The 27864-nt window shown below is 56.9% G+C and overlaps 2 protein-coding genes across 2 annotated transcripts; one reads left to right on the plus strand and one right to left on the minus strand.

Moving 5' to 3' along the window:
* Positions 1-1853: 1853 nt before the first annotated feature.
* LOC122390615 lies at positions 1854-24915 on the plus strand (the record flags this gene model as incomplete). The annotated part of the gene is made up of 12 exons (XM_043383762.1): positions 1854-3200; positions 3396-3878; positions 4155-6450; positions 6721-6947; positions 7099-8109; positions 8360-8543; positions 8799-9160; positions 9671-10363; positions 10614-10783; positions 20051-20214; positions 21117-21263; positions 21976-24915. Coding segments are annotated over 12 exons (9327 nt in total), but the record flags the coding sequence as incomplete, so codon positions are not given.
* Positions 24916-25051: 136 nt separating this feature from the next.
* LOC122390594 lies at positions 25052-27316 on the minus strand. Its single transcript, XM_043383706.1, has 3 exons — positions 26586-27316; positions 26005-26161; positions 25052-25779 (listed from the first exon to the last, which is right to left on the minus strand). Exons 1-3 carry the CDS (start codon positions 26747-26749, stop codon positions 25150-25152), a joined length of 951 nt encoding a protein of 316 aa, XP_043239641.1. The 5' UTR covers positions 26750-27316; the 3' UTR covers positions 25052-25149.
* Positions 27317-27864: the final 548 nt, after the last annotated feature.

Raw genomic sequence — 27864 nt, forward strand, 5'->3', positions numbered from 1 at the left:
CAGTGCACGTAAGACAGTATTGGTAAAGCTGGCGTCACTGTCGGCGGTAGGTAGGTAGGTTAGGTTGTAGGCTGGTAGGTTTTAGGTGTGTAGGCTGGTGCAGGTTGTAGGTTAGTAGGTAAGGTTAGTTCAGGCTAGATTATGTTTTTTACTCATTTCATCTACACATTTACTGGTTAGTCGTGATGGTGATGCCAGCTTTATCAATACCTAAATACCTACCTACTATTGTTGGTGGCAGCTTTCATCCACCCTGAATGGGGCCACCAGTGTATGCATGCAGTGTTTCATCTTACTTTTGCTGATTGGCTGTCAGTCACTTCAGCTTATGAATATGATCTAAAGCATTGACTTCCTATTTTGCAGTGAATGAGGAAAAACTATACAACCATTGATGCTTGCTGCTTTATTTGGCCCAGACTGCAACAGTCATTTATGGAATGCAATTCTGAGTATCAATAGGTACCAACTCTACTCTTTCCCTGGAATTATGCATGGTTATTTTTAGTTTCCATGATATTATTGGTTTAGCTTGATTTTACATCAGAACAGAAAAGGTTCAGACTTATCATTTAACTGTAGATGAAAATTAAGAACTAGGTTTGTCTTGTTTTCTTTTTCATTAAAGTATATATTTTGTGCTTGTTTCAGATAAGTGATTGTTGATATTGCCACATCTTCCTTTGATCCTATAGGTACTTTATTATGTTTAAGAGAGGATAAGAAATGAATTTCTTTCCTTAGCTTACAGTAGCAGAATAGCATAAGCAGATATTCAATAAGGCTTTATATTTTGAGCATGCTGCTCATCAATAATTTTTATCATCAATTTCAGCAATGTGCAGTTGGTCTCAGGGTAGTGACTGTTTGAGTTGATAAACAACTAAATATTTTTATATCTGCCTTGTCTAAATGAGATAGGGGTCTATGTAGCAAATAAGGTTGTGATGAAAGCTAACCTAATATGTATGTATGTATGTAATATAATATGTAACCTAATAATAATGGTCTATGATTTGGACACCCTACAATGTAGGTACCAATGTTTGGCATCAGTGCTATCTTTCAAAGCGAAGTATTTTGTTGCTTTGAAATTTTTGTATAGGTGATGCAGGGGTCTAGTCAATTTGTATTTTAGATCACAATGAAGCTTTAGTACACTCTTTAGTGCCCTGAGTAGAACAATACTTATAAGGCTGTAATTGCATTTTATATGATCTGCTTGGTACTGAAAACGAATTGGTAGGCATTGCAAATTGTTTTGTCCTTGGCCATCTCCTTATGCTTTGTTTCCTGAGAACAAAGTAGCAAGTGGTAGCTGGTGGGATGCAAGAGGAAATTCTGTGTGAGACTTAATGTTTATTTGTGTCTTTAAAGTTAATGATTTAATGTTTATTTTCCTTTTCCCAGTTACTCACACCCTGCTCACTTGTAGCTGATATTCCATCATGACTTTGTTTTGTTGACTGTTGATCCCTTTGCAGTTGATCTTAACATTTCCTTTCTAGTGAGTGTAATCATTGGGAATAGTGCCATGATGCTTATGTGCTTTAACATCATTAATTTTGTAGGTAGGTAGATACTAGATATTACATTAATTTTAACAAAACCTATATTTTCAATATTTCAAAGCAGATACTAAACCATGTATTTAACAATGTTATGACTCATTTTTAGTCATTGAACTTCCTAGATTTTCAACAGTGTTGTGCAGGTCACTGAGTCGTATTTTCACGCCTGTTCTCAGGATGGACTCGTCCGGTCAGCCTCGCGTCATCTCGCGTGACGAGGCTCTGCGGATCTTGCGAGAGCAGCAGCGGAAGCCGGCGGCGCCGGCGCCGGCCCCGGTTGCCACGCCGGCGGCGGCCGCCAGCCTGCCGTCGTGGCTGCGCGCGGCCGTCAGTGCCACTCCGCCGCCACCGGCCGCGCCCGCCGTCCGGCTGCCTCCCGGCGTCAGCGCCGTGCCACACCCGGCGCCGCGGCAGCGCCAGCCGCCCCTGCAGACCGCTCAGCAGCAGCGGCTCCTGCAACAGCAGCATCAGCAGCGGCTTCTCCAGCAGCAGCAGCAACAGCGGCTCCAGCAGCAGCGACTGCAGCAGCAACATCAGCAGCGCATGCAACAGCAGCAACAGCAACATCTGCAGAATCAGCAGCGGTTGATTCAGCAGATCAAGCAGAAAGAGCAGCAACGACTCCAGCAAAGACAGCAGCCGCGCCAGCAGCAGCAGCAGTACCAGTATCCCGACCGCGCCTACGCCAGGGGACGGTCCGTCGATGGTGGATACCATGGCGGTCAGGCTGCTGCGAACGCCCCCTCTGAGCAGCCGGCGCAGCTCACCCTGCAGCAGGCGATGGCGCTGTGCCGGAAGCAGGCGGCCGCCGCCCCCGCCCCCGCTCCCGCCCCCGCCGCCGCCTCTGAAGCGGTCGGCGTCGGCTGGATGGGTGGCTCGACGGAGGACGACGAGCCGCTGGACGCGGAGCCCGTACTGGAGGCAGTCAGCTCGCCGGTGCCCGTCGAGGAGCCCGTGCACGAACAGTACTCGGACGAGGAGCTAGGGGAGGAGGAGGAGCATTATTCTGACGAGGATGAAGGCAGCTACCAGGAGCATGAAGAGACGGAGCCTGAAACGAACCGGCAGAGGTCCGATACTGAACCAGCGCCGGCGCAGAAACCGTCACCGGCGCCGGCGGAGACTCCAGCTCTGCCGGCCGGGCTGAAACTGCCGCCTGGTGTGAATCTGACCCGGAGCGACCCCCCGCCGGCCGCGACACCGCCAGCACCAGTCGCTGCACCAGCACCAAAGGCACCAGCGGCGCCGGCTGCACCCGTCCAGACTTCGGTGCCCCCACCGACGGCCCCGCAGCCGCCGGAACAGCAACAGAACGGCGGTGGCGTGGACCAGCACTACGACGAACTCGGGGAGGAAGAAGAAGACTACGAGATGGGTGACGAGGGGGATCAGCTGGGCAGCGAGGAACAGGACGAGGCTGATGACTGGCACTACCCTGAGGATGAGGAGGAGCAGACGGACCCGTCGCCGGAGCCGCAGCAGCAGCCGCGCTCGGTCCCCCCTCCGGCGCCGGCGCCTGTCCCGGCACCGTCCGACGAGCCGCGCAGTCTCACCCTGCAGGAGGCGATGGCGCTCTGCCGCCGACAGGCAGCGGGTGCGGAGCCTGCCGAGCCGCCACCCCCTCCTCCGGCGCCACCCCCGCCCCCGCCGCCGCCCCCGCCACCTCCTCAGCCGGCGCCGGCGCGCCGACCCGGTCCGGCGTCTGCCCGACCGATGCCGGCCTCCGTGCGTCAGGCGCGCCAAGCTGCGGCTGCGGCGGCAGCGGCCGCAGCAGCTGCAGCTGCACAGACCGCGTCTCCAGCCGCCGCCGTGTCCGCCCCGCAGAGTCCCGTGACTCCCGCACCGGAGGTGCGGACGCAGGCGGCGACTGAGCCCTCGTCTCCGGCAGACAAACAGGTGTCCGCACCAGAGACCCGTCTGCCGCCGCCGCCGGAACCCGCGCCGGCCCCTACCGAGGCGCCGCCGGCCGCCGTCGACAAGGGACGGGAGAGAGAAGCGGAGGCGCGGGAACAGGAGAGGATGGATGAGGAGGAGGAGGACGCTTTGCTGCGAGAGGACGAGGAGGACGCGCTGTTGCGGGACGATGAGGACGAGTGGGAGCCGTCGGAAGGTGACCTCGATGACGAGGATCTGGACGAGTATGGCGCTGGGGCGTGGCGGGGCGGAGAGGGTGCCGGAGCCTCACCCCAGCCGGCCCAGCCGCCTGTGCCGCAGGTGACACTGCCGCGTGGCATCCGTGCGGTGCCGGTGCCGCCTGAGCCCAGCGCGGCGCTGGCGCGACTGCCGCCCGGAATCCGAGCCGTGGCGGTGCCGGACGAGCCCCGGTGGGCGGCGCCGGCGCCAGCCCCGATACCGCCGGCGCCGCAGAGACAGCCGCACCAGCAGAGACAACCACAGCTGCAGGAGAGACAGATGCCGCAGCAGAGACAGCTACAGCAGGAGAAACAGATACCGCAGCAGAGACCACCTCCGCAGCAACAGCAGCAGAGACAGCAGCCTCAGCAGCAGCAGCAGCAGTCTCAGCAACAGCAACAGCAGAGACAGCAACCTCAGCAACATCAACAGCAGAGACCACCTCCGCAGCAACAGCAGCAGAGACAGCAGCCTCACCACCAGCAGCAGCAGCAGCAGAGACAGCAGCCTCAGCAGCAGAGGCCACCTCTTGAACAGCAGAGACCGCCTGCGCCGCCGCCGCAGCGTCCGACGCCGCGCGATCTGGGCATCCGACTGCCGCCGGGTATCGCCGCTGTGCCCGTGGGCCAGTCGTACCCAGAGCCGCCGCCCGCCGCGGACACGACTCCTAAGAGCGCCGCCCCGCCGGCAGCGGAGCCGGAACCGCGTCACCTGACTCTGCAGGAGGCCATGGCCATGTACCGCCGGCAGTCGCAGGCGGCCGCGGAGCCGGAGCCGGAGCCGGAGCCGCCAGCTCCCGCGGAGCGGAGCGACGAGTCCCGAGAGGACTCTGTGCTCGAGGACGACTCGCTGCTGGACGACTCGCATCTGGCCGAGGGTGAGGCTCGGTTCAATGAGGACGAGTACGACGATGACCTTGATCAGGAGGACTTTGATGAGGACGAAGAGCTGATGAAGAACGGTGGGTGGCATGACGATGAAGCCTCGCCTCAGTACCAGGACGAGGCGCAGCCGGAGGATGTTGGTGCAATCCCCGAACAGGATCATGCAGATGAGCCTGAAGAACAAATGTTGACGGCTGAGCCCGACGGGGAGCCAGAAGGTGACGATGAATCGCATCTACAAGACGAGTCACATGTAGAAGGCGAAAGTGAACATCCAGAAGAGGGCACTTCACATCTACAGGGGGACGCTTCACATCTAGAGGAGGACACTTCACATCTAGATGAGGGCGCTTCACATCTAGAGGAGGACACTTCACATCTAGATGAGGGCGCTTCGCATTTAGAGGAGGGCGCTTCACATCTAGAGGAGGGCGCTTCACATGTAGAGGAGGATGATGCACGCCTAGAGCAGGAAAAGGCGCGTCTCGTTGGGGAGGAAGAAGCGATGGAGGAAGGGGAGTCGTGGCCGGCTGAAGATGGGGCGCGATACGACGAAGGCGAGTCGCGTGCCGAGGGAGATGGGCAGCAGCTTGATGACGAGCAAGCACTAATGGAGGAAGGGTATGAAGCAGAGAAAACAGATGAAGGTGATGAATATTCAGGTCAATATGGGGATGAAGCACTGCCGGAAGAACCCACTCATGACAACATGGCCGGTTCACTGCCTGAGCAGACCGGGCCGGCGGACGCTGGAAACGCGACTGCCGCTAGCTTTGACGCAGAAACTGGCGAACATTTGCAGCACCCTCCAGAGCCGACCGCTGCGGCGCCGGTCGACGGTGAGACGGCCGCCGCCCCTGCTGGTGACCAGGATACCGTTCCGAGTCCTCCCCAGCCGGCGGAGGAGGCTGCACAGTTCCAACCACCCGATGGGAGTAGCGAGGCCCAGTCTCCAGCTGCAGGTCCAACTCACGCCGATGGCACGCCTGAGCAGCCCAGCAATGAGCAGGAGGCCCCAGAAGTGCCGAGCGGCGCTGGTGATAGCCGTGATCTCGGGGACCTCTCGGCCTCGGAGGAGCCGCGCTCCGCGCCGCCGTCGGTGCCGCCTCCGGGGCCGGACGCTGCGGCCGACTCCGGCCAGCAGCAGCAGCTGGCGGACGACTCGATCTCGGATCTGATCAGCGGCGCCGTGCTCGGTCCGGAGCTGATGCAGGCCGAGGTGGACGGCACCGCCGAGGACCTGTCCGAGGTCAAGGACATGCTGAGCATGCTGGAGGAGAAGCCGGACCTGCTGGACGCCGGCGGCGGCGGGGACGCCGAGCCGGACGAGGGCGCTGAGGACGAGGAGCCGGCCTCGTCGGAGGCGGACGGCAGCGGCTCCGAGTCCGACCGGCGCGACGGCGGCGACGGCAGCGAGGCCGGCAGCGCGGAGTCGGACGCCGCCGGCGACGGCGCGCGAGAGAGCCCCAAGCCCAAGCGGCGCAAGAAGAAGAAGGGTCGTAAACGGAAGAAGAAGCGTGGCGACGGTGACTCTAAGGACGACGACGAGAACGGGCCGCTGAACAAACGGCGCAACATCCGCCAGATCATGACGGAAGAGGAGCTGGACGCGGAGACGCTGCGCGCACAGGAGGAGGAGAAGGAGCGCCAGCTGCGTCTCGCCGAACAGAAAAAGTGGTACGAGCAGTTCAAGCGCGAGCAGGAGCGTGTGGAGCGAGAGAAGGAGCAGGAGCGGCTGGAGCGCGAGGCGGCCGAGGCGGAGCGCAAGGCCAAGGAGGCCGCCGACGTGATCGTGCTCTCCAGCGACGAGGAGAAGGAGGAAAAGGAGGAAAAGCCCGAGGTTAAAAAGGAGGTTAAGAAAGGTGAGCTCTTCAACGCATCATATGCTTATTTTGCAACAGTCGTACTTGCTTTCGTTGTATTGACTATCGTTATTTTATATGACACAAGTTAACAGATTCGAGTGCTCCCTATTTCACCATTTGTCTCATATCATTTACATTTTACCGGAAATTATGTTGCTTTCCCTTTATAGCTGGTGTTCATCAAGAAGTTTGATTCCTTCCCAGCCTGGTGACCTTGCTTGCCTGATAGCCTGCCGCAGCTGACCATTTCCGTTTCCCCTGTGGCAGAGCCGGCGGCCGAGACGAGTGACGACGACATCCAGCTGCTGAGCTCGGGCGAGGAGGAGAAGGAGGACGGACACGCCGAGGACACCAACAACTCGGGCTCGCACACGGACGACACGTGCAACGTGCCCGACTCGCTGGGCCGCGTGCTGGTCAACGTGGGCCACCCGCCGGCCGAGATGGACATCTTCATTGCGCCGCAGATCGCCAGGAACATCAAACCGCACCAGGTGGGCGACGCGGCGGGCGGGGCGGGCCGCAACCGAAGGAGTGGGAGGATGCTCATTACTCGTGTACGATTTTTTTATCGTTGTTGACTGACTTCGGCTACTGATAGTCAGGCGTTGACACGGCAGTGATGTAATTGTCTCCGTGTTGCAGATTGGCGGCGTCCGGTTCCTGTACGACAATCTGATCGAGTCGCAGGAGCGCTGCAAGACCACGCCCGGCTTCGGCTGTATCCTGGCGCACTCGATGGGCCTGGGGAAGACGATGCAGACAGTGACGTTTACGGACATCTTCCTGCGGCACACGGGTCACCGCACGGTGCTCATCATCGTACCCATCAACACTATCCAGAACTGGCTGAACGAGTTCAACTTCTGGCTGCCGGACGCCAACACGTACACGCCGCTGGCGCAGGGCGGCGAGGTTCGGCCCAGACACTTCGCGGTCAGCATGCTCAACGACTCGCACCGCACGCTGCAGGCGCGCGCCAAGGTGATCGCCGACTGGTACCGCGACGGCGGCGTGCTCCTCATCGGCTACGAGCTCTACCGGCTGCTCAACATCAGCTCGTCGCGCGCGGCCCGCAAGAAGAAGCGCAAGGACGGCTCAGACGACCTGGAGGCCGAGGCCCGGGAGAAGCAGCTGCTGGAGGGCATCAAGACGGCCATCACCCGGCCCGGACCCGACCTGGTCATCTGCGACGAGGGCCACCGCATCAAGAACGCCGGCGCCAGCATCTCGCAGGCGCTGAAGAGTATCCGGACGCGGCGGCGGCTGGCGCTCACCGGCTACCCGCTGCAGAATTGTCTGGTCGAGTACTGGTGCATGGTCGACTTTGTGCGGCCCAACTTCCTCGGCACCAAGGCCGAGTTCAACAACATGTTCGAGCGGCCCATCTCGAACGGCCAGTGCGTGGACTCGACGCCTTCGGACGTGCGCCTGATGCGGTTCCGCTCTCACGTGCTGCACTCGCTGCTGGAGGGCCTGGTGCAGCGGCGAAGCCACGCCATCCTGCAGGCCACGCTGCCCAAGAAGGAGGAGTACGTGTGTCTGCTGCGGATGACCCAGCTGCAGCGGGCGCTCTACCAGCGCTACATGCTCGACCTGACCTCGCGCAGCGGACAATCACCCAACCCCCTGCGGGCCTTCGTCGTCAGCTGCAAGGTAACGGCCGCGCGCGTCTAGCGCTTTTTTTAATCGTATTTACCTTTTAGGCTAGCTAATGCTATCTGTTCTTTAGAGGGATCGATGTTTGATCTCTGTTGTTATATTTGGGCTAAATGAACATGTAATTCTACTCTCGCATTGGTTATCGATGTTTGAGATAAATGAAAGGTTACCAATGTTGGCCCTCATCGAAGAGACTTCCGCGTATTTTCGCTGTTTCATTCCATTGCTTTTATCTGCGTGACAGATCTGGAACCACCCGGACATCCTGTACAACCTGCTGCGGAAGAAGATGGCGGACGAGGACCTGGACCTGGACGAGACCAACGACAGCGCCAGCAATGGCACGGCCAGCCGTCCGCGCCGGCCGCCGCAGGCGCCCGGCGGTCCCGCTGCTGCTGGTGGGCCGGGCGGTGTGCCGGGCGGACCAGGCGGGCCAGCTGGCGGCGGGCCGGGCGGAGCCCCTGGCGGATACACCGCCGGGCCGCCCGGCGGACCTCCCGCTGGCGGTTTTCCTGGCGGACCCGGTGGTTTTGCTGGGCCTGGTGGACCGAGTGGATTTGGTGGATATCCTGGTGCACCGGGCGGACATCCTGGTGCGCCGGGCGGACATCCTGGTGGATTTGGTGGACCCGGAGGATTCCCCGGTGGACCAGCTGGATCTGGAGGATATCCCGGTGGACCAGCTGGACCTGGAGGATATCCAGGTGGACCTTCACCTGGACCTGGTGGATATAACACCGGACCTGGCGGGTCTGGTGGTCCTAGCGGATATAGTGCTGGACCGGGCGCGCCGGGCGGACCCTCCAGTGGGTCTAGTGGTCCCTCTGGGTATAATACCGGACCTGGCGGACCCTCCGGTGGACCGGGTCCTAGTGGATACAACGCTGGACCGGGTGGACCGGCCGCTCCTGGTGGAGGTGGCGGACCTTCCAGTGGACCCGGTGGGCCTCCCGGAGCCGCTGGAACGACGGGAAACATGCAGACGCCGCCCGACGCCAGTCCGCTGGAGAAACCCAAAGACGACGGATTCATCAACTACGACTGGGTGAGTTGTGGGGCGGAGATGGGGCGATGACGGCTAACTGAGGTGTGGATGGGGTGCGCTAAGATGCCACGTAGGGTAGGAAACAGGAACCCGGATGCGGAATGGTTCGTGACGTGCTGAATGAAGGAACGGAAGTGTTTGGCATATGGTTCATAATCAGTTATCCATAGTCGCATTGACATATCTGATACCAATTCAAAATGGCACGCTGTTTCGTTTTGTTCACGGATTACGATGCCCAAGTCTTCTGCCCAAGTCGCATACCTAATGTTTATTCTGTTGAGTTGGCAAGATATAAGAGGAAAATATTCCGTTGCTCGTCATTGAAGTGCATCCTTATTTGTGTTTCGGAGTACCGGACTTATCGTCTGCAGCGTTGTGTGCGCTATCAGGCGGTCCTGCCCCCGAGAGGTCAGGTGACGCCCGCGCCGCTTCCGTCGGTGACTCAGCGGTGTGATAGGAGTGTGATGTGTTTCCTGCGGCACTAACCCCGTCCCCGGCTATCGACAGGCCCAGGACATGATGCAGAACTACATCCCCGGACAGCTGGAGAACTCCACCAAGATGATGGTGTTCAAGGTGCTGCTCGAGGAGACGGTCAAGCTGGGCGACAAGATGCTGCTCTTCAGCCAGTCGCTGTTTACGCTCAACATCATCGAGGAGTTTCTGCAGCAGACGGTGGTCCCGGGCCGCAGCGAGAAGTGGATGCTCAACCAGTCCTACTACCGACTGGACGGCTCCACCACCGGACTCGAGCGCGAGAAACTTATCAGCGAGTTCAACGCCAGCCCGGCCGTGCCGCTGTTCCTGGTCTCGACGCGCGCCGGCAGCTTAGGCGTCAACCTGGTGGGCGCCAACCGCGTGCTGGTGTTCGACGCCTCGTGGAACCCGTGCCACGACACGCAGGCCGTGTGCCGCGTCTACCGGTTCGGCCAGCAGAAGCGCTGCTACATCTACCGGCTGGTGACCGACAACTGTCTGGAGCGCAGGATCTACGACCGCCAGCTCAAGAAACAGTCCATGTCGAACCGCATCGTAGACGAGACCAACCCGGACAACATGGTGACCACGCAGAGCCTGAACCGGCTGCTGGACCCGACCGAGGACGACCCGCCGCCGGCCACCGTGGCGCCCGACCCGGACAAGTTCTCCGACCCCGTGCTGCTCACCGTGCTCGACAAGCTGGGACACCTCTTCTCGCAGGTCGGTCGCCGCCGGGTGGACACATCACAGTGTCAGCGGTGGCGGGCGGGCAAGATGTTTATTGCGCGTTGAATCGAGCGCCAAGTGTTTTCTTTCGTATTACTCTACTGAAACATGGTATCGTGTTCTGATTCGTTTTATATTTACGTTGGTGGCTGTGGTGATACTGTCATATTTTGCTATGATCCATACCATGTATAGATCTGAAACTCGTCTGGACCCGGACTTTACCCACCGCTCCCTCACCCAGGAGCCGTTCGAGCACGACGCCCAGCTGGTGGACCGACAGGACAAGCGGCTGACCCAGGCTGAGAAGAGGCTGGCCAAGCGCAGCTACGAGCTGGAGAAGAAGGCTGCCAACACTGGCGGCCGGCCCAACTACCAGGGCTTCTACCAGCGTGGCCAGCCGGGCGCCTACAGGTCGGTGCAGCAATGTTGGAAATGAGACCCTTTGCTGGTCCAAGTCGAGTCTCCAAGATTTTGTTCTCCTTTACAAAATTATACACCAGCACTTGAAATCTTCCAAATTTTCCACCATATGTGATGAAAAACTGCTATTATCACACACAAAATATACAGTAATAGCATGGATGATATAACACTGGATTGGTGTCTCGTGGAAATTAACATTGGGATCCGCGACATTGGGATCAGGTCTGCCATCTAGCGAGAGAATTATCGTAAGTTAGGAGCAAGCCGAGTGAACGCCATCTCTCAGCATTATGACACACGTGCGTGTGGTGTGTTAGTTGGCTTGAAGTGCATATTTCCACGAGTTGGAGGTAATTTTACTGGACCTGAGACGCCAAAAAACGTCTTAAATGCTTGAAAGCCAAAAATGTCAAGCAGCCTTTAGGTAATAACGGAAATAAAATGCGTAAGACGGTGTGTATTGAAACGCCCAGTCACATCGGCTTGTACGACCTTTTATATGGTCATTTACTCACAATGGTACAGCAGTTTGACAATATGTCACTTACATATTTGGTAGGTTCATTCCTTCTTCTCCGAATTACGCCCGATTTTCTTCATCTTAGTTAATGTTACGGCACGTGTCACGTGCCAACTTAGGGGTGTCGAAATTGTTCCACATAAAGTAACTCCGCAATGGCTGGGCCCATTACAGTAAAACTTCGTAAATAGTTAGGCACCCAGTGGCCAATGCATTTCCATGTGTCACTATGGGGGTGCTACTGCACGTGCGCACGTGCGGGGTGCTGCTTCCATATCTCAAGAACGGCTGGGCGGATAACACTCAAACTTGATACACAAATGTCACATCGATGCTCGCACTGCATTGATCAGTGCTTACATTGGTGCAGAGTCATTAGGAAAACGATGAAATGAGATGCGTGGTGTTTATGCCTTTCTTTTCCAGCAGCTGATTGATCCGCAACAGGAGATCCCTGTTTGTGAAGGCTTCGTCTCCCTTTTCCATTCCTTGTTTAAAATAACATTAACAATGTACGAAGAAGATCACACATAAAAGTTGTTTTAGGCGGCTATCTTGGGCCAGGGATGCGAAGTTGTAGTCAGAGCCAGCGGTTCTGTTCCGACTCAGAGTCGGTTGATTTTTAAAAGCTGTAGCCCGAGTATGAGTCGAACGTCACCGAAAAGTCATCGACTCCACAGACTTACCAGGGCTGCAGGCGTAGTCAGAGTCGGAGTCTGTGTGAATCGACAGTTCTGCCCGGAGGAGTCGGAGTCGATATTTGAATACCGGAATCGGAGTTGCCAAAGTTACTGAAATTTCACCGACTACGCAGCACTGGTTGGGTCTTTTTCATAGAGCGCCTTGAATGAGATATTGAGCGGCAATGACGTTAGCAATTCCGTTTAACTTTTTCATTAGACTTATAGATAGTACTTACGTTCGTTTTGTTCTTTGATCGGACAATTTGTTTGATTTAGGCCAAGTAAAGACTCATGTGAAAAATAGCGAAAACGACACGTGCTGGCGAAGTCTCCAATCTACTATACTATTTGTGAAATGAAACTCTGTCTTTCTGTTTGCACCGTGCAGAGGGGTGCTTTGACGCCGTGCACAGGTCAAACGGTGCGGTCGAGGGGGCTGAAATTTGCACACGGTGTTGATGACGTCACGCGCACGTGCAGTGGCGTGTTTCGAGTGTCGGGGGTGGATGGGTCGCACGTGGCACGCCCTGGAAAAAGGCGCATTTTCTCCAAATTTTGTTCGGCTCTCAAGCTTGCTTCCAGGCATCGGCAGCCGGGTTCAATCGCCTTTGACAATAAAATGCATGACGATCGGCGGCGGGTGCCAGGGCCTATTTTAAGACAATTGGACTGGGGTGGCCAGGCAGTGGTGGCGCCCCTGCCTCTTGTGTGGGCGCCCCCCCAAAAAAATTTCAACTTTGCTTCCAACCAACTTCACCAATCACCCCATTGTTGCTTGTAGATAAATATAAATAATTCGCCACGCCACTGCCCCGAGACGCTCTCCAGATTTTGAATCGCTTATGGCTCTGTACCTTATGCCAAGAAAGATGCATCGGTAACCAGTGTTGTAGCTAGTTCATAGGCGGCGGAACGGGGGGAGGGCACCTGGGCACCGTTCCCTCTTTGATTTTGGCATTAACCCGCGCCGGGACGGTGCTCCGCCACTTCCACGCCGGGCAAGGGGGTGTCTGAACACCCCCCCCCCTCCTTCTAACTCGGCTCTTGGGCCACGTAGCGACACGTGGTAAGCGGCATTCGAAAGAACGTTCAAAATAAGGACGAAAACACTTCGGTCATGTTTTGGGTCAGGTCAAAGGTCAGGTCACCAGAGGTCATCGAAGATAAAATGTTGGCTATTTCAACATTTTGGAAACTGCCAACGGGAACCGTTGGCAGTTAAAGCACTCGGGAACCGCAAGAGCTAAAGCGCCGCGAAAAACTCAATCGATAGCTCTTTTATAGGCCTTTCTGTAAAATGTTCTCAGATTTGACCTCAGGTCAACGGTTTAGCCTCCAGAGGGCAAAGACTCCAAAAATAACCGCTTTTATTGAGTTTTTTTTTTCGGCAATAACTTTTGACTCAAAAGAGCTACGACATTACTTTTCCCAGCATCGTGTTCCTAACTATAATTTGACTTTGAAAAGTCACTTGAAAATTTGACCTCAGGTCAAGGTCATGACCTGACCGGAAAAGGTCATTTTATATATCAGTCGATCCACATCGTTGAGCCGAACACATCTAAGGAGTTTTCAGCGTGCTAGCATGCCTCTATCATAAGTTATTAGCAAAAAAAAAAATGTTAGATCCTATTCGTGACCTGAGATGACCTCGGGGACATGACGAGGGATCACAGGTGCCATTTTCCATTTCAGTGTGTCAAGTTTGCCTGCACCCCGATGTTTGAGTGTCTAGAATGGCGTTCGTGCAAAACAAACGCCTTTCAATTTTCTCCCATTGACTTATGATTGAGAGGTCACAAATTTACCTGACCTTAGGTCACCGATATCAAAATTATGAGATATATGTTTTATAGATATTGCTACTTTTATCAACCGCTGAAAGTTTCAAGGCAATCGTTCAGTCGTTGTAGCTATGACGAGCATTCTATTTTTTTCTGAGGTGAGGTCACTTGGCGTGACCTGGTGACCTGACCTTGAGCGACCTGGGTCTGAAATTTTCACAACATGTGCGAAAAAGATGCACACCTGCTCCGCCGTTTTTGAAATATCTGCGAAAAGCCGCAGGGGGTGTTCAAACACCCCACCTCACCCCCCGCCCGGCGCGGGTTAACATTAGCCCTATTGGCGTTGCATGGAAAGAATGCGACCAAAAGTCGGCGGTGCCCCCTTAATTGAAGGTGTTCCGCCGTCATTGTTGTAATTTTTATATTGCTATTTGTCATTGATGCGCCGTTGATACCTACCGACATACCGCCCCAGTTGTGGTAAAAGGCGCCTCAAAAGTAAGAACGACTCAGTAGCGGTATAGGCGTCCCTGAGGGGCGCCCCAGTAGTGACAAGGCGCCCCAGTATCGGTAAGGCTTCCCAGGCGTGGCGGGGCACCTCTCAGTAGTGTAATGAAGCCCCAGTAGCGGCATTGAACCCAAACAGCGGTGGGCGCCCCATTAGTTGCAAGGCGTCCCAGTTGTGGCATAGCGCACCAGTAGTGGCAGTAAGGGCGAGTTTGTACTTGACTTACTGCTATCAGTAAATGCGCCCCTGTAGTGGTACGGCACCTCAGTTGTGGTAAGATGCACCCGTTGTGATAGGAAGCCCTGATAGTGGGAAGCGCCCCAATAGTGGTGGGCGCCCAAGTAAAGGTAAAGCGCCGCAGTGATAGTAGGGTATCCTAGTAGTTAAGTGCGCTCCACTAGGCAGGGCGCCCCAGGAGTGGTGCGGAACCACATTGTGAAAGGGCGCCCAAGGAGTGGGATAGTGTCAGGAGTAGTGGGGCACCCCATGGTGATGGGCGCCCCAGCCGTGTCAGGGCGCCCAGTGATGGTAGGGCGCCCCGTTGTATAGCAGAGCGCCGGAGGGCGCCCAAGTAGTGGTGGGCTCCAGTGGTGGTAGGGTGCCTCGTGGCGGTAGAGCGCACCAGAAACTTAGGGCGCCCCAGCACCAGCGGAACGTCACATTAGTGTTACGACGCCCCAGTAGCGGTACGGCGTCCCATTTCTGATAGGGTGCCCAAAGGTGGTTGGCGCCCCAATCGTGTCTGGGCGCCCCAATGTTGATAGGGCTCTTCAGTCGCGGTAGGGTGCCCTATTACCGGTAATCTGTCCCAATCAAAGTAGGGCGCCACAGTTGCGGCCAGCGGCAGGGCGCCCCCAGAAGTGAGAGGGCACCCCATTGGTGGTGGTGGCGCCTCAGTGAGCCCTTTTCCCCCTGTCAAGCTGAGTTGCGCCTCAAGAATGTGTCACCTCCGTGATTGTCGGCAGCTAATATCTGTGGGCAGAATTTTCGGCTGTTTTTCACTGGGGTGGCAAAGTAAGACGACTGGGGTGGAAAACCGCACCACTGGGGTGGGTTTTGCCACCCCAGTTAACATGTTAAAATAGGCCCTGGCGGGTGCCTCTCATTTGCAGATTGGCCAAGTTATTTATTTTGATAAACAGAGGCGAATGAAGGTGTTGATTTTTTACAGTTTTCAATGCGCTTAACCGAATGCACCGCGTTTGCCGCAGTGCGCAACATTTGTCCGGATGCGCTATTTTTGCCGCAAATCGCACAACTTTGTCAAATATGGTCCGATAAAGGTACAATTCGGTGGAAGGATGCATGGCAAAACGACAGGAATAAATGCACCACTTTTGTCGCAACGCGCCACATTTGTCACAAGGCGCCATTTCCATCAAATACGGTTAAGAATTATGGAATGACGCGAGTAGGAACATGGTTAGGAACTCTTTTTTTAGTTTATCAGTTTATCTGATGGTCTTTGATCTCACATAACCCAGTGGTAGTGGTGGTAGTGTAGTGGTAGTAGTATTGGTAAGAGTAGCGGTAGAAGTAGTGGTAGGGGTAGTGTTAGGGGTAGTAGTAGGGGTAGTGGTAGGGGTAGTGGTAGGGTTAGTAGTAGGGGTAGTAGTAGGGGTAGTAGTAGGGGTAGTAGTAAGGTAGTGATAGGAGTAGTAGTAGTGGTATGGATAGTAGTAGGGGTAGTGGTAGTGGTAGGGGTAGGGGTAGTGGTAGTGGTAGGGGTAGTGGTAGGGTAGTGGTAGTGGTAGGGGTAGTGGTAGGGGTAGTGGTAGGGGTAGTGGCAGGGGTAGTGGTAGGAGTAGTGGTAGGGGTAGTGGTAGAGGTAGTAGTAGGGTAGTTGTAGGGGTAGTGGTAGGGGTAGTGGTAGGGGTAGGGGTAGAAGTAGGGGTAGTGGTAGGGGTAGTGGTAGAGGTAGTGGTAGGGTTAGTGGTAGGGTTAGTGGTAGGGGTAGTGGTAGGGGTAGTGGTAGGGGTAGTGGTAGCGGTAGTGGTAGGGGTAGTGGTAGGGGTAGAAGTAGTAGAAGTGTGGCCGAGGCCTATCCAATGTGACGAGGTGACCTATACGACCTAACCTGACCGAAGATGACCTGGCCTGACCCAGTGTGACCAGGGAAGACCACCTTGACCTGACTTGACCCCGTATGACCAAAATTTCATCCTACTAAGCCCTCAGAATAGTGCATATGTTCAAAATTTTCTTCTGCACGTTTCCGTCTATATCTCTGCTTCCAGGCGACGCATCGATATAAATCAAATACCATTCGAAAGCAAATTGGCTGCTCCCGCATTTTATGGCCTACGCCGCGAAGCAAGTGGCGCAGCCGCTTGTCTACTATACTATTTGTGAAATGAAACTCTGTCTGTGTGAATGTGTGTTTGCACCGTGCAGAGGGGTGCTTTGACGCCGTGCGCAGGCCAAACGGTGCGGTCGAGGGGGCTGAAATTTTCGCGACGTGTTGATGACGTCACGCGCACGTGCAGTGTCGTGTTTCGAGTCCCGGGGGGTGGATGGTTCGCACGTGGCACGCGCTGGAAAAGTGCGTATTTCTTCACAAATTTGCTCGGTCTTCAAGGCATCGGCAGCCGAGTTCAATGGACTTTGACAATAAAATGCATGACGATCGGCAGCGGGTGCCTCTCATTTGCGGATTGACAGCTTATTTATTTTGATAAACATAGGCGAATGAAGGTGTTGATTTTCGGTAAATAAAGACAGTTTTCAATGCGCTTACACAAATGCACCGCGTTTGCCGCAGTGCGCCACATTTGTCCACATGCGCTATTTTTGCCCCAACTCGCACAATTTCGTCAAATATGGTCCGATAAAGGTGTCATTCGGTAGAAGGATGCATGAGAAAACGACAGGCTCAAATGCGCCACGTTTGTCGAAACGCGCCACATTCGTCGCAAGGCGCTATTTCCACCAAATATGATCAAGAATAATGAAATTACACGAGTAGGAGCACGGTTAGGAACTCTTTTTTTGGGTCATCAGTTTATATGATAATCTGTGACTTCACATGACCCAGTGGTAGTGGTAGGTGTCGTGATAGTGGTAGTGGTAGTGGTAGTGGTGGGGGTAGTGGTTGGGGTAGTGGTAGGGGTAGTAGTAGTGGTAGGGGTGGTAGTAGGGGTAGTAGTAGTGGTAGGGGTAATAGCAGGGGTAGTGGTAGGGGTAGTAGTAGTGGGGTAGTAGTAGGGGTAGGGGTAGGGGTAGGGGTAGGGGTAGTGGTAGTGGTAGTGGTAGGGGTAGTAGTAGTGGGGTAGTAGTAGGGGTAGGGGTAGGGGTAGGGGTAGTGGTAGGGGTAGGGGTAGTGGTAGGGGTAGTGGTAGGGGTAGTGGTATGGGTAGTGGTAGGGGTAGTGGAAGAGGTAGTGGTAGGGGTAGTGGTAGGAGTAGTGGTATGGGTAGAATTAGTAGAAGTGTGGCACAGGCCGATCCAATGTGACGTGGTGACCTATACGATCTGGCCTCACCGAAGGTGACCTTGCCAGACCCAGTGTGACCAGGGATGACCATCTTGACCTGACTTGACCCCGTATGACCAAATTTCATCCAACTAAGCCCTCAGAATAGTTATTATGTTCAAAATTTTCCTCTGCACGTTTCCGTCCATATCTCTGCTTCCAGACGACAGACCGATTTAAATCGAACACCATTCGAAAGCAAATTGGCTGGTGCGGCATTTTCTGGCTACGCCGCGAAGCAAGTGGCGCAGCCGCTTGTCTATATTACTATTTGAGGAGGGCGTAGTTTCTGTCTATTACGAAGGTCGCGACATGGTGCTACGTAGCGCGGGTTACAGATCACACCGTTGCACCTACCGCGCTGAAATTTGCGCAAGTTATAGAACAAGGATGGACAACGTGCCTTTGAGCGGTCTCGGCTCGATCGGATCGATAGCGAGCGCGTGGCGCGTGCCCAAAAAGTGCAAATTCGCGTCATAGACTTTACATGTATAAATCGGCTGGCAAAAACGGGCGAAAATGGCTAAATTTGCCCGACACGGGTCCGTTCCCCGTGCAATATCTCGGTAGCCGTGCGCCCGATCGGCACGGGGAAAACAGCATCGTGTAGAGAATCGAACGGGCAATCGAATAGTGTGCGGTGCAGGGGTGGCACGCGCCACGTGCAAGTGTGAGGGCAATTTCATTTCAAAAAGTGTCATTTTAAACGGATTTTGGAATTTATATTAATTTCAGGTGATCGTCAGACGGAATGAGTTGAAACAGCGCCTATTAGCAATAAAAATGTACCGTCTCTCATGGAAAAATTGTGAACAGCTAATTGATCAAAAACAATGTGGAAAAAAATCGCTGAATTAAATGGTATTTGTCCAAAATGTGCCACTAAATAATTACACGGATTTTGCTGCTTAACCTGATACGTTTGACAATTGAAAATGCTATCATTGGAAAGAGCATTCAATTCTCTCCAAGATCCAATCATCACGTTTGCATGACAAGCAACAGTATTCTTAAAAATATACATGTTTCAAACCTCTGCAAAACGATTTTTAGTGAAAATTATCTACGCCTTTAATTTGTCTTAAAACTACGCTCCTAAATTATAAAGCACATTTGACAGATTCTGAAGTGGAAAGCATGCTTATCAGACACGGGCACCTCGATGCGGTGGATATTTTTTCCACAAACCGAAACGTTTAGCCGTCAAAAAGCAATCGACCGAAATGGATAGATAACCCAACCGACACAAGAACAACCGAACACCCGCCGATCGAAAATATCCCTTTTCGCGTTGCGGAGCACGCGGGTCACCCTAGTAACTCCCTGTTTCACGATTTAATGAGGAAATGACATGGAACTGCTTATCTTATTACTGACCCTGCACATAAATCTATTAATTTCTTCGCTTTTACTGACATATAAAGACATAACCTTTTGAAAAATTGCACAACAAGCCTGCTACTACACCACACTCCCGTGTGTCACAATGCTAATCAGCGGCGTTCACTCGGCTTGCTCCTAACTTACGACAATTCTCCCGCTAGATGGCAGGCCTGAGCTCAATGTCGCCAAAAACTGCGAAGACACCAATCCATTATTATCTCATCCATGGTAATAGGCTAGCGTTGAGAGTAACATATTGTATCAGCTATCACGTTTAGTAGGCCAAAAATATGATTTTCCTGTTGGTTGTTCTAAAAGATTTCCGGTTTTCCGGACAGATTTTATTCTCCGGGGCCAGGACCGAAAGCAGTTTTAAAATTGGTGCCGGGCTGACGTCGGGTCGGGTAGGCGGAGGGGTGGGTGTTTTGGGACTGGTGGGATCGTCTTTCACGCATAATGTGCCCCTTGATAGTCAGTTTTCTCAGTTACGTTTGCACGTTGATGTATTCCTCGCCAGGGCTGCGGAGTCGGAGTCGGAGTCGGAGTCGGAGTCGGTCGGAGTCGACAGTTGTGACCGGAGTCGGAGTCGGAGTCGGAGTCGATTTTAGAAACCTGAGCCGGAGTCGGAGTCGGAGTCACCGAAAATCTGTCGACTCCGCAGCCCTGCTAGGTCTGCGGAGTCGGAGTCGGGAGTTGGAGTCGGTCGGAGTCGACAATTCTGCCCGGAGTCGGAGTCGGAGTCGGAGCTGGTTTTTGAAAGCCGGAGTCGGAGTCGGAGTCGGAGTCGCCGAAAATCCATCGACTCCGCAGCCCTGTTCCTCGCCCAATATCAGACTGGTGGTATAACTCGATCACCTAGCCATTGGCTGCCTCTCTGACCCGCCACGTGCCACCTCCTTCAGGGGCCTGTACAACAAGCCGGTGGCCAACGTGCGTCCGATGATGGTGGGCGGCCGGATGGTGCAGCAGCGCGGCGGGCTGAACCCGTTCGGCGGCGCGTCCCGGCTGTCCACCGAGCAGCTGAGCCGCCAGGGCGTCTCCATGTCGCACATCACCGTGCCCAAAGGTCAGTCTGTCCGCCGTCACCCGGTACCCTCCGCCGGCGCCGTCCGTCCCCCGGCGTACCGACTGCAGCCTGCCGAGTGGGCGGGTGTTTGCTGTCTATGAGACTATTTGCGCTGTCAATACTTGTATCTCCGACATACCGTTAGTATCGTACTTCCTCGTGCTGAATCACGATATCGGCCTAAGTAAATCCTGTGCTCAGTTAAGTGTTCCCGATTATCCGCTGTCACCTATCGGTCCTCTATATTTGTCGCTCAATGGCACCTGAAAGTCGGTAATTATGCAGTTACCGCCAGTGCAGCCAACTACAGCTGATTTTATTGCTGCTAAACTTTCCGCAACCATATGCCAGCAGATGGAGCCGGACTTACGGTAAATTCCACCAGCCCGTCATATGTCAATATTTGACTTGAGCATTGACAGTATAGCGGCTGGGAATCCGGGGACATCGGGCGGTGCAGCTGCGTCGAGCGGCTCCATTTTTCACAGTTTATCAGCTACTAGCCGCTCTCCTCTGTACTCCGTACGCGACGTGATGTATAGCAGCGTTCTCTATGATATTACTCGTGGAATACCCTGCTGTTTCTGTGTCCTATTGATTATGCATTCCGCCTAACTGCTCTGCAATATGCTGTATAGACACTGCACATTGACCCAACCACCATCTTTGGGATTTTTGTCATGTCAGCTGTCTGTGTGCTTACTCCGTTGGCCCATGATTCGCCGTTAGCTGTACTTTTCACTGGCACTCCACTTACTTTCATCAGGCTGTCGTCCGTCCGGCGGACACCAGGCCTGTAAATTCATACCGTGCAACGCCAACCATATGACCCGCGTGTCACCAATCCCGTGTGTGTCTGCAGACGTGACCGCTTCCTCCCCACACCCTCCGTGTGTCCGCAGACGTGACGATTCCGACCGGGTCCGGGGACGGCGAGCCGATCCAGCTGCGCGCCGGCCAGACAGTGCTCGTCATCCGCACTGCCAAGGGCGTCTACCTGCGACTGCAGGACGGACGCATCATCGCCATCCGCATGCCCGCCGGATCCGGTGAGAGGGGAGAGCAGGGCAGAGCGACGGGGGACGCAGTCGGTTGTAGGGACCGGCGACGGGTCTGAACTGTACGAGAGGTATTGGACAGGATGTTTGCTCAAACCAGTACTTTGTAATTTGTATTTGGCTGACCGTGTGGTGCTAAGCGGCTGAAGTGGTTTACATTGCGTTGTTTGGTATTCAGCCTGGAAATGTTTATGCCCGTTGAATAACAAGTTTTCCTGGAGCGGTCGGGAAACCCGTGACCCCTGTCCAGTGTTCTAAAATTGGATTTTGGTTGGGTGTGCCGATGAAGAAAAAAAATCCTAGGATGAGAAAAAAAGGAAATAAATAACCGAAGTATATTTGCAAAATGGTGTAATGCCAATTGGTATGCCAATGATAAACCAGGATTTCATGTCAGAATCTTGACAGGGTGTGAAACAAAAGAATGTGGGTACATCAACTATCAAGTGACATGTAAACTGGCTGTTGGGAATGCATGAAACTTTTTCAGAGATGAAGTAAAGTCGGTCATTCGTACAAATTTCATGTATGTTTCATGTATTTCATGTATTTCATGTATTCATGTATTTTATGTATTTTAGGGATGAAAGTATTTTCTCCATTAGGTGTGATTTGCCACCAAAAATCTGAAAAACGGAACACTGAGGACACAGACTCGTTCCATGTCTGGTGCCGACCTATGACTCTGGTCCCTCGTCCCCAGGCGGCCGCAGTGTGCCGGACCTGCTGGGCAGCTCCAGCCGGTACCAGCCGCGGCCCCAGCCGGCCTCCGCCGCCGGCCCGTCCGGTATTCGCCTGCCGCGCGGCATCACCGTGGAGCGGGTCCCGGCCGGCGGCAGCGGCAGCGGCAGCAGCGGCGGCGGGAAGCAGGGCGGCCAGTCGTGGGCGCGCCGCGCCGCGCCCGCGCGCGCCACCGTCAGCCGCTCGGCGCCGGCCCGCTCCGACTCGGACAGCGGGGACGGCGGCCTGAACCTGTCGGCGCTGCTCGGCCGCCAGCCGGCGCCAAAGGACGACAAGGGGAAGGCAGAGCAGCCGGCCACCTCCGCCGCGCCGGCCACCGCCACCGGTGGCGGCTCTCCCGGGGGCGGAGACGAGAAACAGACCGGAGGGAAGGCGCAGGACGAGCGGTCGGCGTCACCGGGCGGGACGGCCGAGGACGGCAACTCTGCGCTCCACTACCTGGACCGGGCGCTGGCCGAGTCTGCCGACAACTCCAGGGCGGACAGCGGCTCAGCGGCGGACGAGTCCGGCCTCGGCGGATCGCCGGCCGCCGGTCAGCAGCAGCAGCAGCAGCAGCAGGACGACCCCAGTGACCCGCTGTCTCGGCTGAAGAGCCTGGCGGTAGCGGCCAGCGGCGACGGCCGTCAGGAGCCGGGTATGCCGCCCTCGTCCATGGCAGACGATAAGATGATGGCAGACCAGCAGCGGCAGCAGCTGCAGGGCCAGCATCAGCAGATGCAGCAGCAGCAGCACCTACCGGCTCCACACCAGCAGCAGCAGCAGGAGCAGCAGATGCAGCACCGAGGGATGTCTCACCAGCAGTCGCCCTACCATCCGGACCTGGCCCAGAAGCAGCAGCAGCACCAGCAGTCTCTGGCGTACCAGGGCGCCGGTCAGCAGCGTGGCGACCAGGCCGGCGACGAGTTCATGGATACACACATATTCGACCTGAGCCACAAGCCGGGCATGGAACAGCAGTCGGCGCAGGACCTCAGTGGCGGCGGCGGCCAGGGTCTAGACCTGTCGCACCTCCCCCAGCAGCAGCAGCCGCAGCAGCAGCAGTCGGCCGGCCTGCACGGTCAGCTGGGGGGCCAGTCCGGCCGGATGGACCACCAGGCCAGGATGGAGCTGCAGCTGGCCGGTCAGCCGGCCAGGGTCAGCCACCCGATGGACGGCCAGGCGGGCCACGGCCGGCTCGGCGGCGGCTCGGCTGGCTCCATGTCACAGCTGGACCAGCGACTAGGGCTGACGCACGGCCACTCAATGCTGTCCCAGCCGCACGACCTGTCGATGCACGGCCAGCAGCCGGCGCTGGCGGCGCCCGAGCCGCCGCCGCCGCCGCGGTACGGCCTGCCGGCGGCGTCCCAGTACGGCGGCTCCCACCAGTCGCGCACGCCCGGCATGGAGCAGTACGGACTAGGCAGCGCGGACGGCTCCCAGCTGCAGACGCACCGGCACAAGGCGACGCCGAGCCGCCCCAAGTCCGGCTACCCGCCGCACCAGTCGCCGGCGCTGCACCAGCCCCACCTGCAGCTGGCGCCCGAGCCGAGCCACGCGCCGCCCCAACCGCCTCCGCAGCATCTCGGCGGCGGCATCGACGACCTGATCGCCGGCTTCGACCTGAGCCGGCCGACGTACAGCAGCGCGCCGGCGCCGACGGCCGTCAGCCTGGGCGGCGTCTCCACGGCGCCGCTGCCCTCTTTTTCGACGGTGTCGCAGCTGCCGCTGCCCTCGTTCTCCAGCGTGGCGTCGACGGGTGGTGGCGGCGGCGGCGGCCAGCCGGCGCCGCTGCGCGAGCCGCAGCCGCAGCCGATGGACACGGCGGCCCCGTCGGCGGCGCCGCCGGTGTCGGCCGCCTCTGGCAGCGGCAGCTCGAGGCTGGCCGAGGAGCCGTTCCCCTGGGAGCTGGGCGGCCAGTACCCGGCCGCCTACAGCCGCGAACTCGGCTACGCCGGCTACCCGCCCTACAGCATGGCCTACAGCCAGCCGCCGGGCGCGTACGGCGCGCCGGCGCCCTACCCGGCCTACGGGCTGTACGGCGCCGCGTCGGCGGCCAACTACGGGGCGTACCGGTACCCGGCCGGCTACCAGCCGTTCGGCGGCCCGTTCGGCGTGCCGGGCCTACCGCAGCCGTACGGCTCAGCCGAGCCGAGCGTTTCGGCGGCCGACTTCTCGCTGGGCGGCGCGATGGCTCCCGGCGAGCCCACCTACCGGCGGCCGCAGTAGCCGCCGCTAGCCGCGGCACGGACTGACAGGGTCAGCGGAGCGACACGCGCGCCCGGCCGCCCGCCGGGCTGTACAGGCCGTGTGCAGGAGCTCCAACAAAGCGCTATTGGTGGACCTTCTACGTGTATATTTAAAGTGTTGCCAAAGGCATTCTGTCCCTCTTCTATAGAGGTCCGTTATCTCTAGTCGTACAAACCGTAGGACTGCTTTGAACGTTTTATTCAGGACAGTTGTTGCAAGGATATGTCTTTTATGCTTTGCTTCGTTAATCGAGCGGTTGTACCTTTCTGAGTGGATGGACCAGCTGATAGTCGCTTCACTGTGTATTTGTGTGATACGAGGCGCGTCTTTGTAACCCCATGGCGAGAGTATCGCCGCACCATTGATTGATCAGCTGCCCGATTACCATACATTGTTTGGTAGTGTCGCCTACATCACTGTTCAGACTAAGAGCGGCGCGCCCGTTTGTGTTTCATCGAGAAGGGACGTAGTGAGGCCGTGTCTGTAAATGTGCGCCCGTGCGAGTTGGTCCGGCGGCCTCTGTGAGGCGCGTCGGCCGGCGCGCGGCCGCTGCTGTCGTTCTATCTGCTGCCAGCCTCTCGGCCCGCCGTCGGCCGCCGCTGCTGGTTTCGGCGGTCGCCAGCGGCTTCACTTTGTGTAATAATAATATATGGTATAGCCTGGCAGGCACCCTGTGTACTTGTGTCTGCTTTGATAGGGAAGGGGACAGCGGACCGCAAACCATCGGGGGATAAATTCGCGGCGCGACGGGTAGTTGATTGGACCGGTTGCGGATGTAACACTGGGGATAATTGATGTTATTTACGCACAGATAAAACGCGACTCGTGTATTATTTGCTGGGTATTTGTACAACGGCTCACAGTTCGGTTCACAGTTCGGCTGGTAATGTTCGCACCACTGACTGTTCGCTCACAGGCAGGCGGTTCTCACCCACGAGACCTCTAGAACCCGCTGCACGGGCGCGTCCAGGCCGGAGATCCGCAGCTCACCCATCTCCAGTCCATCCAGAAAGTCGTACGCGAACGGGTAAAAGCCGAGCTGCTGCAGCCGGAGCAGACCTCTGTACAGCCGCCTCAGGGCGTCCAGGTCGTGCCCGCTGGCACCGGCGCCGGCCCGGGTCACCGGCCGCACGTCCAGCCGGACGCCCAGCTGACGCACGCTGTCGGCCAGCGCCCGCGGCGGCTCCTCCAGGAACCGGGAGAACCCGTCGGCGTCCAGTGTGAGCGACAGGTAGCTGATGGGCCGGCGCCGGTGGCCGAGCCGGCGCACCCAGTCGTCGAGCCGGCCGGCGGCGCCCTCCTCCCGGTGGTGGCGCACCCCCACCTGGCGGCCCAGCAGCGGCTCGGCGGCCGGCGCCGACTCGGGCCCGAACGAGTGCGTCTCGCAGCCGTACGCGTCGGCGGCGACGTCGAACGAGGCGTCCTCGGGCGGCCGGACGGCGTACACCAGACACCGGTCGTCGACCAGAGAGAACTCGGGGTCGAAACAGAGGTGCCGGCCGCCCCACAGCATGGCGTTCCGGCCGCTCGGCGCGCGGATCTGAGAAAGGTCACAGCGTTAGGGCCAGGGACCAGGGACTGCAGGGTTGGCAGACGGGCTTACATACTCTGCATGTCATAACTGTTCTCTGTCCCGGTCGTTTGTGTCGGTGTGATCCTGACATTTGTCCCGACTCCCAGTTCATTTTGCCGATGCCAGTGTGCCCTGTACCGGTCTTCCCGGCCCATCCCGGCAGCCCTCTCGGCACAGCTCCTCAGTCCTCACCACGTGAGCTCCGATGGCCAGGTCCCTCTGGCATGCGGACGGCGAGGGCTGCGCTAGGTAGGTGAACAGCTCCTGCACCAGGGCCTCGTCGCCGGCGGGCTCCGCAGGCAGCGGCAGTACCTCCATGCGGGCATCGTGCCGCTCACAGGAGAGGGGCCTGTAGGACGGGGCACGCATGTCACTGACTAGCGTCCGCCCCCTGGAAGGCATGCCGTCATAAGTGCGAACGGGCTCACACCGGAGCCGGGAATTATCCACGTAAATCCCGCATCTACCTATCTACATAAGTGAGGCCGTAACGTTTCTGATAAATCCCATCATTTTTAGGCCATGAGTAGGCACCGTTAAAATTTTAATTCTTAAAAGTAAATAAAGTAGACACAGAGAATCTATCGGTTCATGGAAGCTTTAGGAGTTAATGTCAATTGCATAGGGATAAAAGTTTGTTATCAGCGCTTTTATATTTTTATTGACTTAAATTTTAAAATGCAAGTCACCGGACGGCACACTGGGCCCTGCAGGGCACTGCACCGGCGGACAGTGCAGAGGTGTAGCGCTCGGGACGGTCGGTCACCACTCACAGCGGCGAGTCGTCGGCGCCGGGCAGCACCAGTAGCACCAGCACCACGCCTGCGGCCAGCAGCAGCACCAGCAGACCGACGGCCAGTAGCGAGCGCAGCGGCCGCCGCGCCGACTGGGCCGGCCAGCAGGACGCCGCGCCGGCCGGGCCCGACCACTGGGACATCGCGGCCGACCGGGAGACGAGAGGCCGAGCACGGGCCGGGACGGAGGGCACGGCCTGGTGGGCGTCCTCAGCTGCTCATCCGAGGCGTCTCAGCGATCCAGATCACCTTGCGTACATTTCAGTCGCCAGCAGATAGTCGGATACGCTTATTCACGGAGACGATTCGGACACGACTGGAGGCCGCCGTCTTCACCGCTACGCTCGCAATAGCGATCTATAGTAAATACGCACGAATATCACCGACACTCGTTCTCACTGGGCTCGAATTTGACCACTCTTTGCTGGCACTGGAGAGACTGCACGAAAGGTGACCGGACCGCACAGCATTTCAGCGCGCACCGCGAACCGATGCCGACTGCCCGGCGCGGCGGCGCGTCCCGCTGCCGGCTGACGGGACGGACCGAGTCGCCGCGCCGTCCGGGGTCGGTGACCGGTGCCGCTCCTCCGCTGAGCGAGCTGAACGGTGGCCCCGGGGCATCGCTCGGCTCTCCACGGACGCTGCACGCGAGATGAGAGCTCCAGATGCTGCGCGGAATGCAGATGTCTCCTGTCTCCCTTGTCTGTCTGTCCGTCCGCCCGTCCGTCCGTCCGTCCGTCTGTCCGTCGGTCCGTCTTTCCCGTCTGTCAGTCTGTCGCTGTCCGTCTGTCCCGGGTCTGCCCCGTCCGTCGGTCTGTCGCTGTCCGTCTGTCCGGTCTGTCGCTGTCCGTCTGTCCCGTCTGGTGCTGTCCGTCTGTCCCGTCTGGTGCTGTCCGTCTGTCCCGTCTGTCGGTTCGTCTTTCCCGTCTGTCTGGTGCTGTCCGTCTGTCTTTCCCGTCTGTCGGTCTGTCGCTGTCCGTCTGTTCCGGGTCTGCCCCGTCCCTCCCGGGTCTGGTCTTTCCCGTCTGTCGGTCCGTCTTTCCCGTCTGTCGGTCCGTCTTTCCCGTCTGTCAGTCTGTCGCTGTCCGTCAGTCCGGTCTGTCGCTGTCCGTTTGTCGGTCTGTCAGTCTGTCGCTCTGTCGGTCTGTCAGTCTGTCTCCCTCTGCATCTGGCTCTGTCTATGTTTGTCTCTTTCCATGTCTGTCCCTCTCCTCTCCCTTGGTCTCGACACTCACCACTTTTCTCATTTGACTATGAG

The sequence above is a fragment of the Amphibalanus amphitrite genome, unplaced genomic scaffold (genome assembly GCF_019059575.1).
Source record: "Amphibalanus amphitrite isolate SeventyFive unplaced genomic scaffold, NRLGWU_Aamphi_draft 000402F_arrow, whole genome shotgun sequence".
Lineage (NCBI taxonomy): Eukaryota > Metazoa > Arthropoda > Thecostraca > Balanomorpha > Balanidae > Amphibalanus > Amphibalanus amphitrite.

What these genes read in the sequence shown, in the direction of transcription:
- LOC122390594 (XM_043383706.1), bottom strand. Translation starts at nt 26,749, where the DNA reads ATGTCCCAGTGGTCGGGCCCGGCCGGCGCGGCGTCCTGCTGGCCGGCC. An exon ending in GGCGCCGACGACTCGCCGCT is followed by an intron (nt 26,162 to 26,585) that starts GTGAGTGGTGAC and finishes CCCGTCCTACAG; the next exon opens with GCCCCTCTCCTGTGAGCGGC. An exon ending in TGGCCATCGGAGCTCACGTG is followed by an intron (nt 25,780 to 26,004) that starts GTGAGGACTGAG and finishes GACCTTTCTCAG; the next exon opens with ATCCGCGCGCCGAGCGGCCG.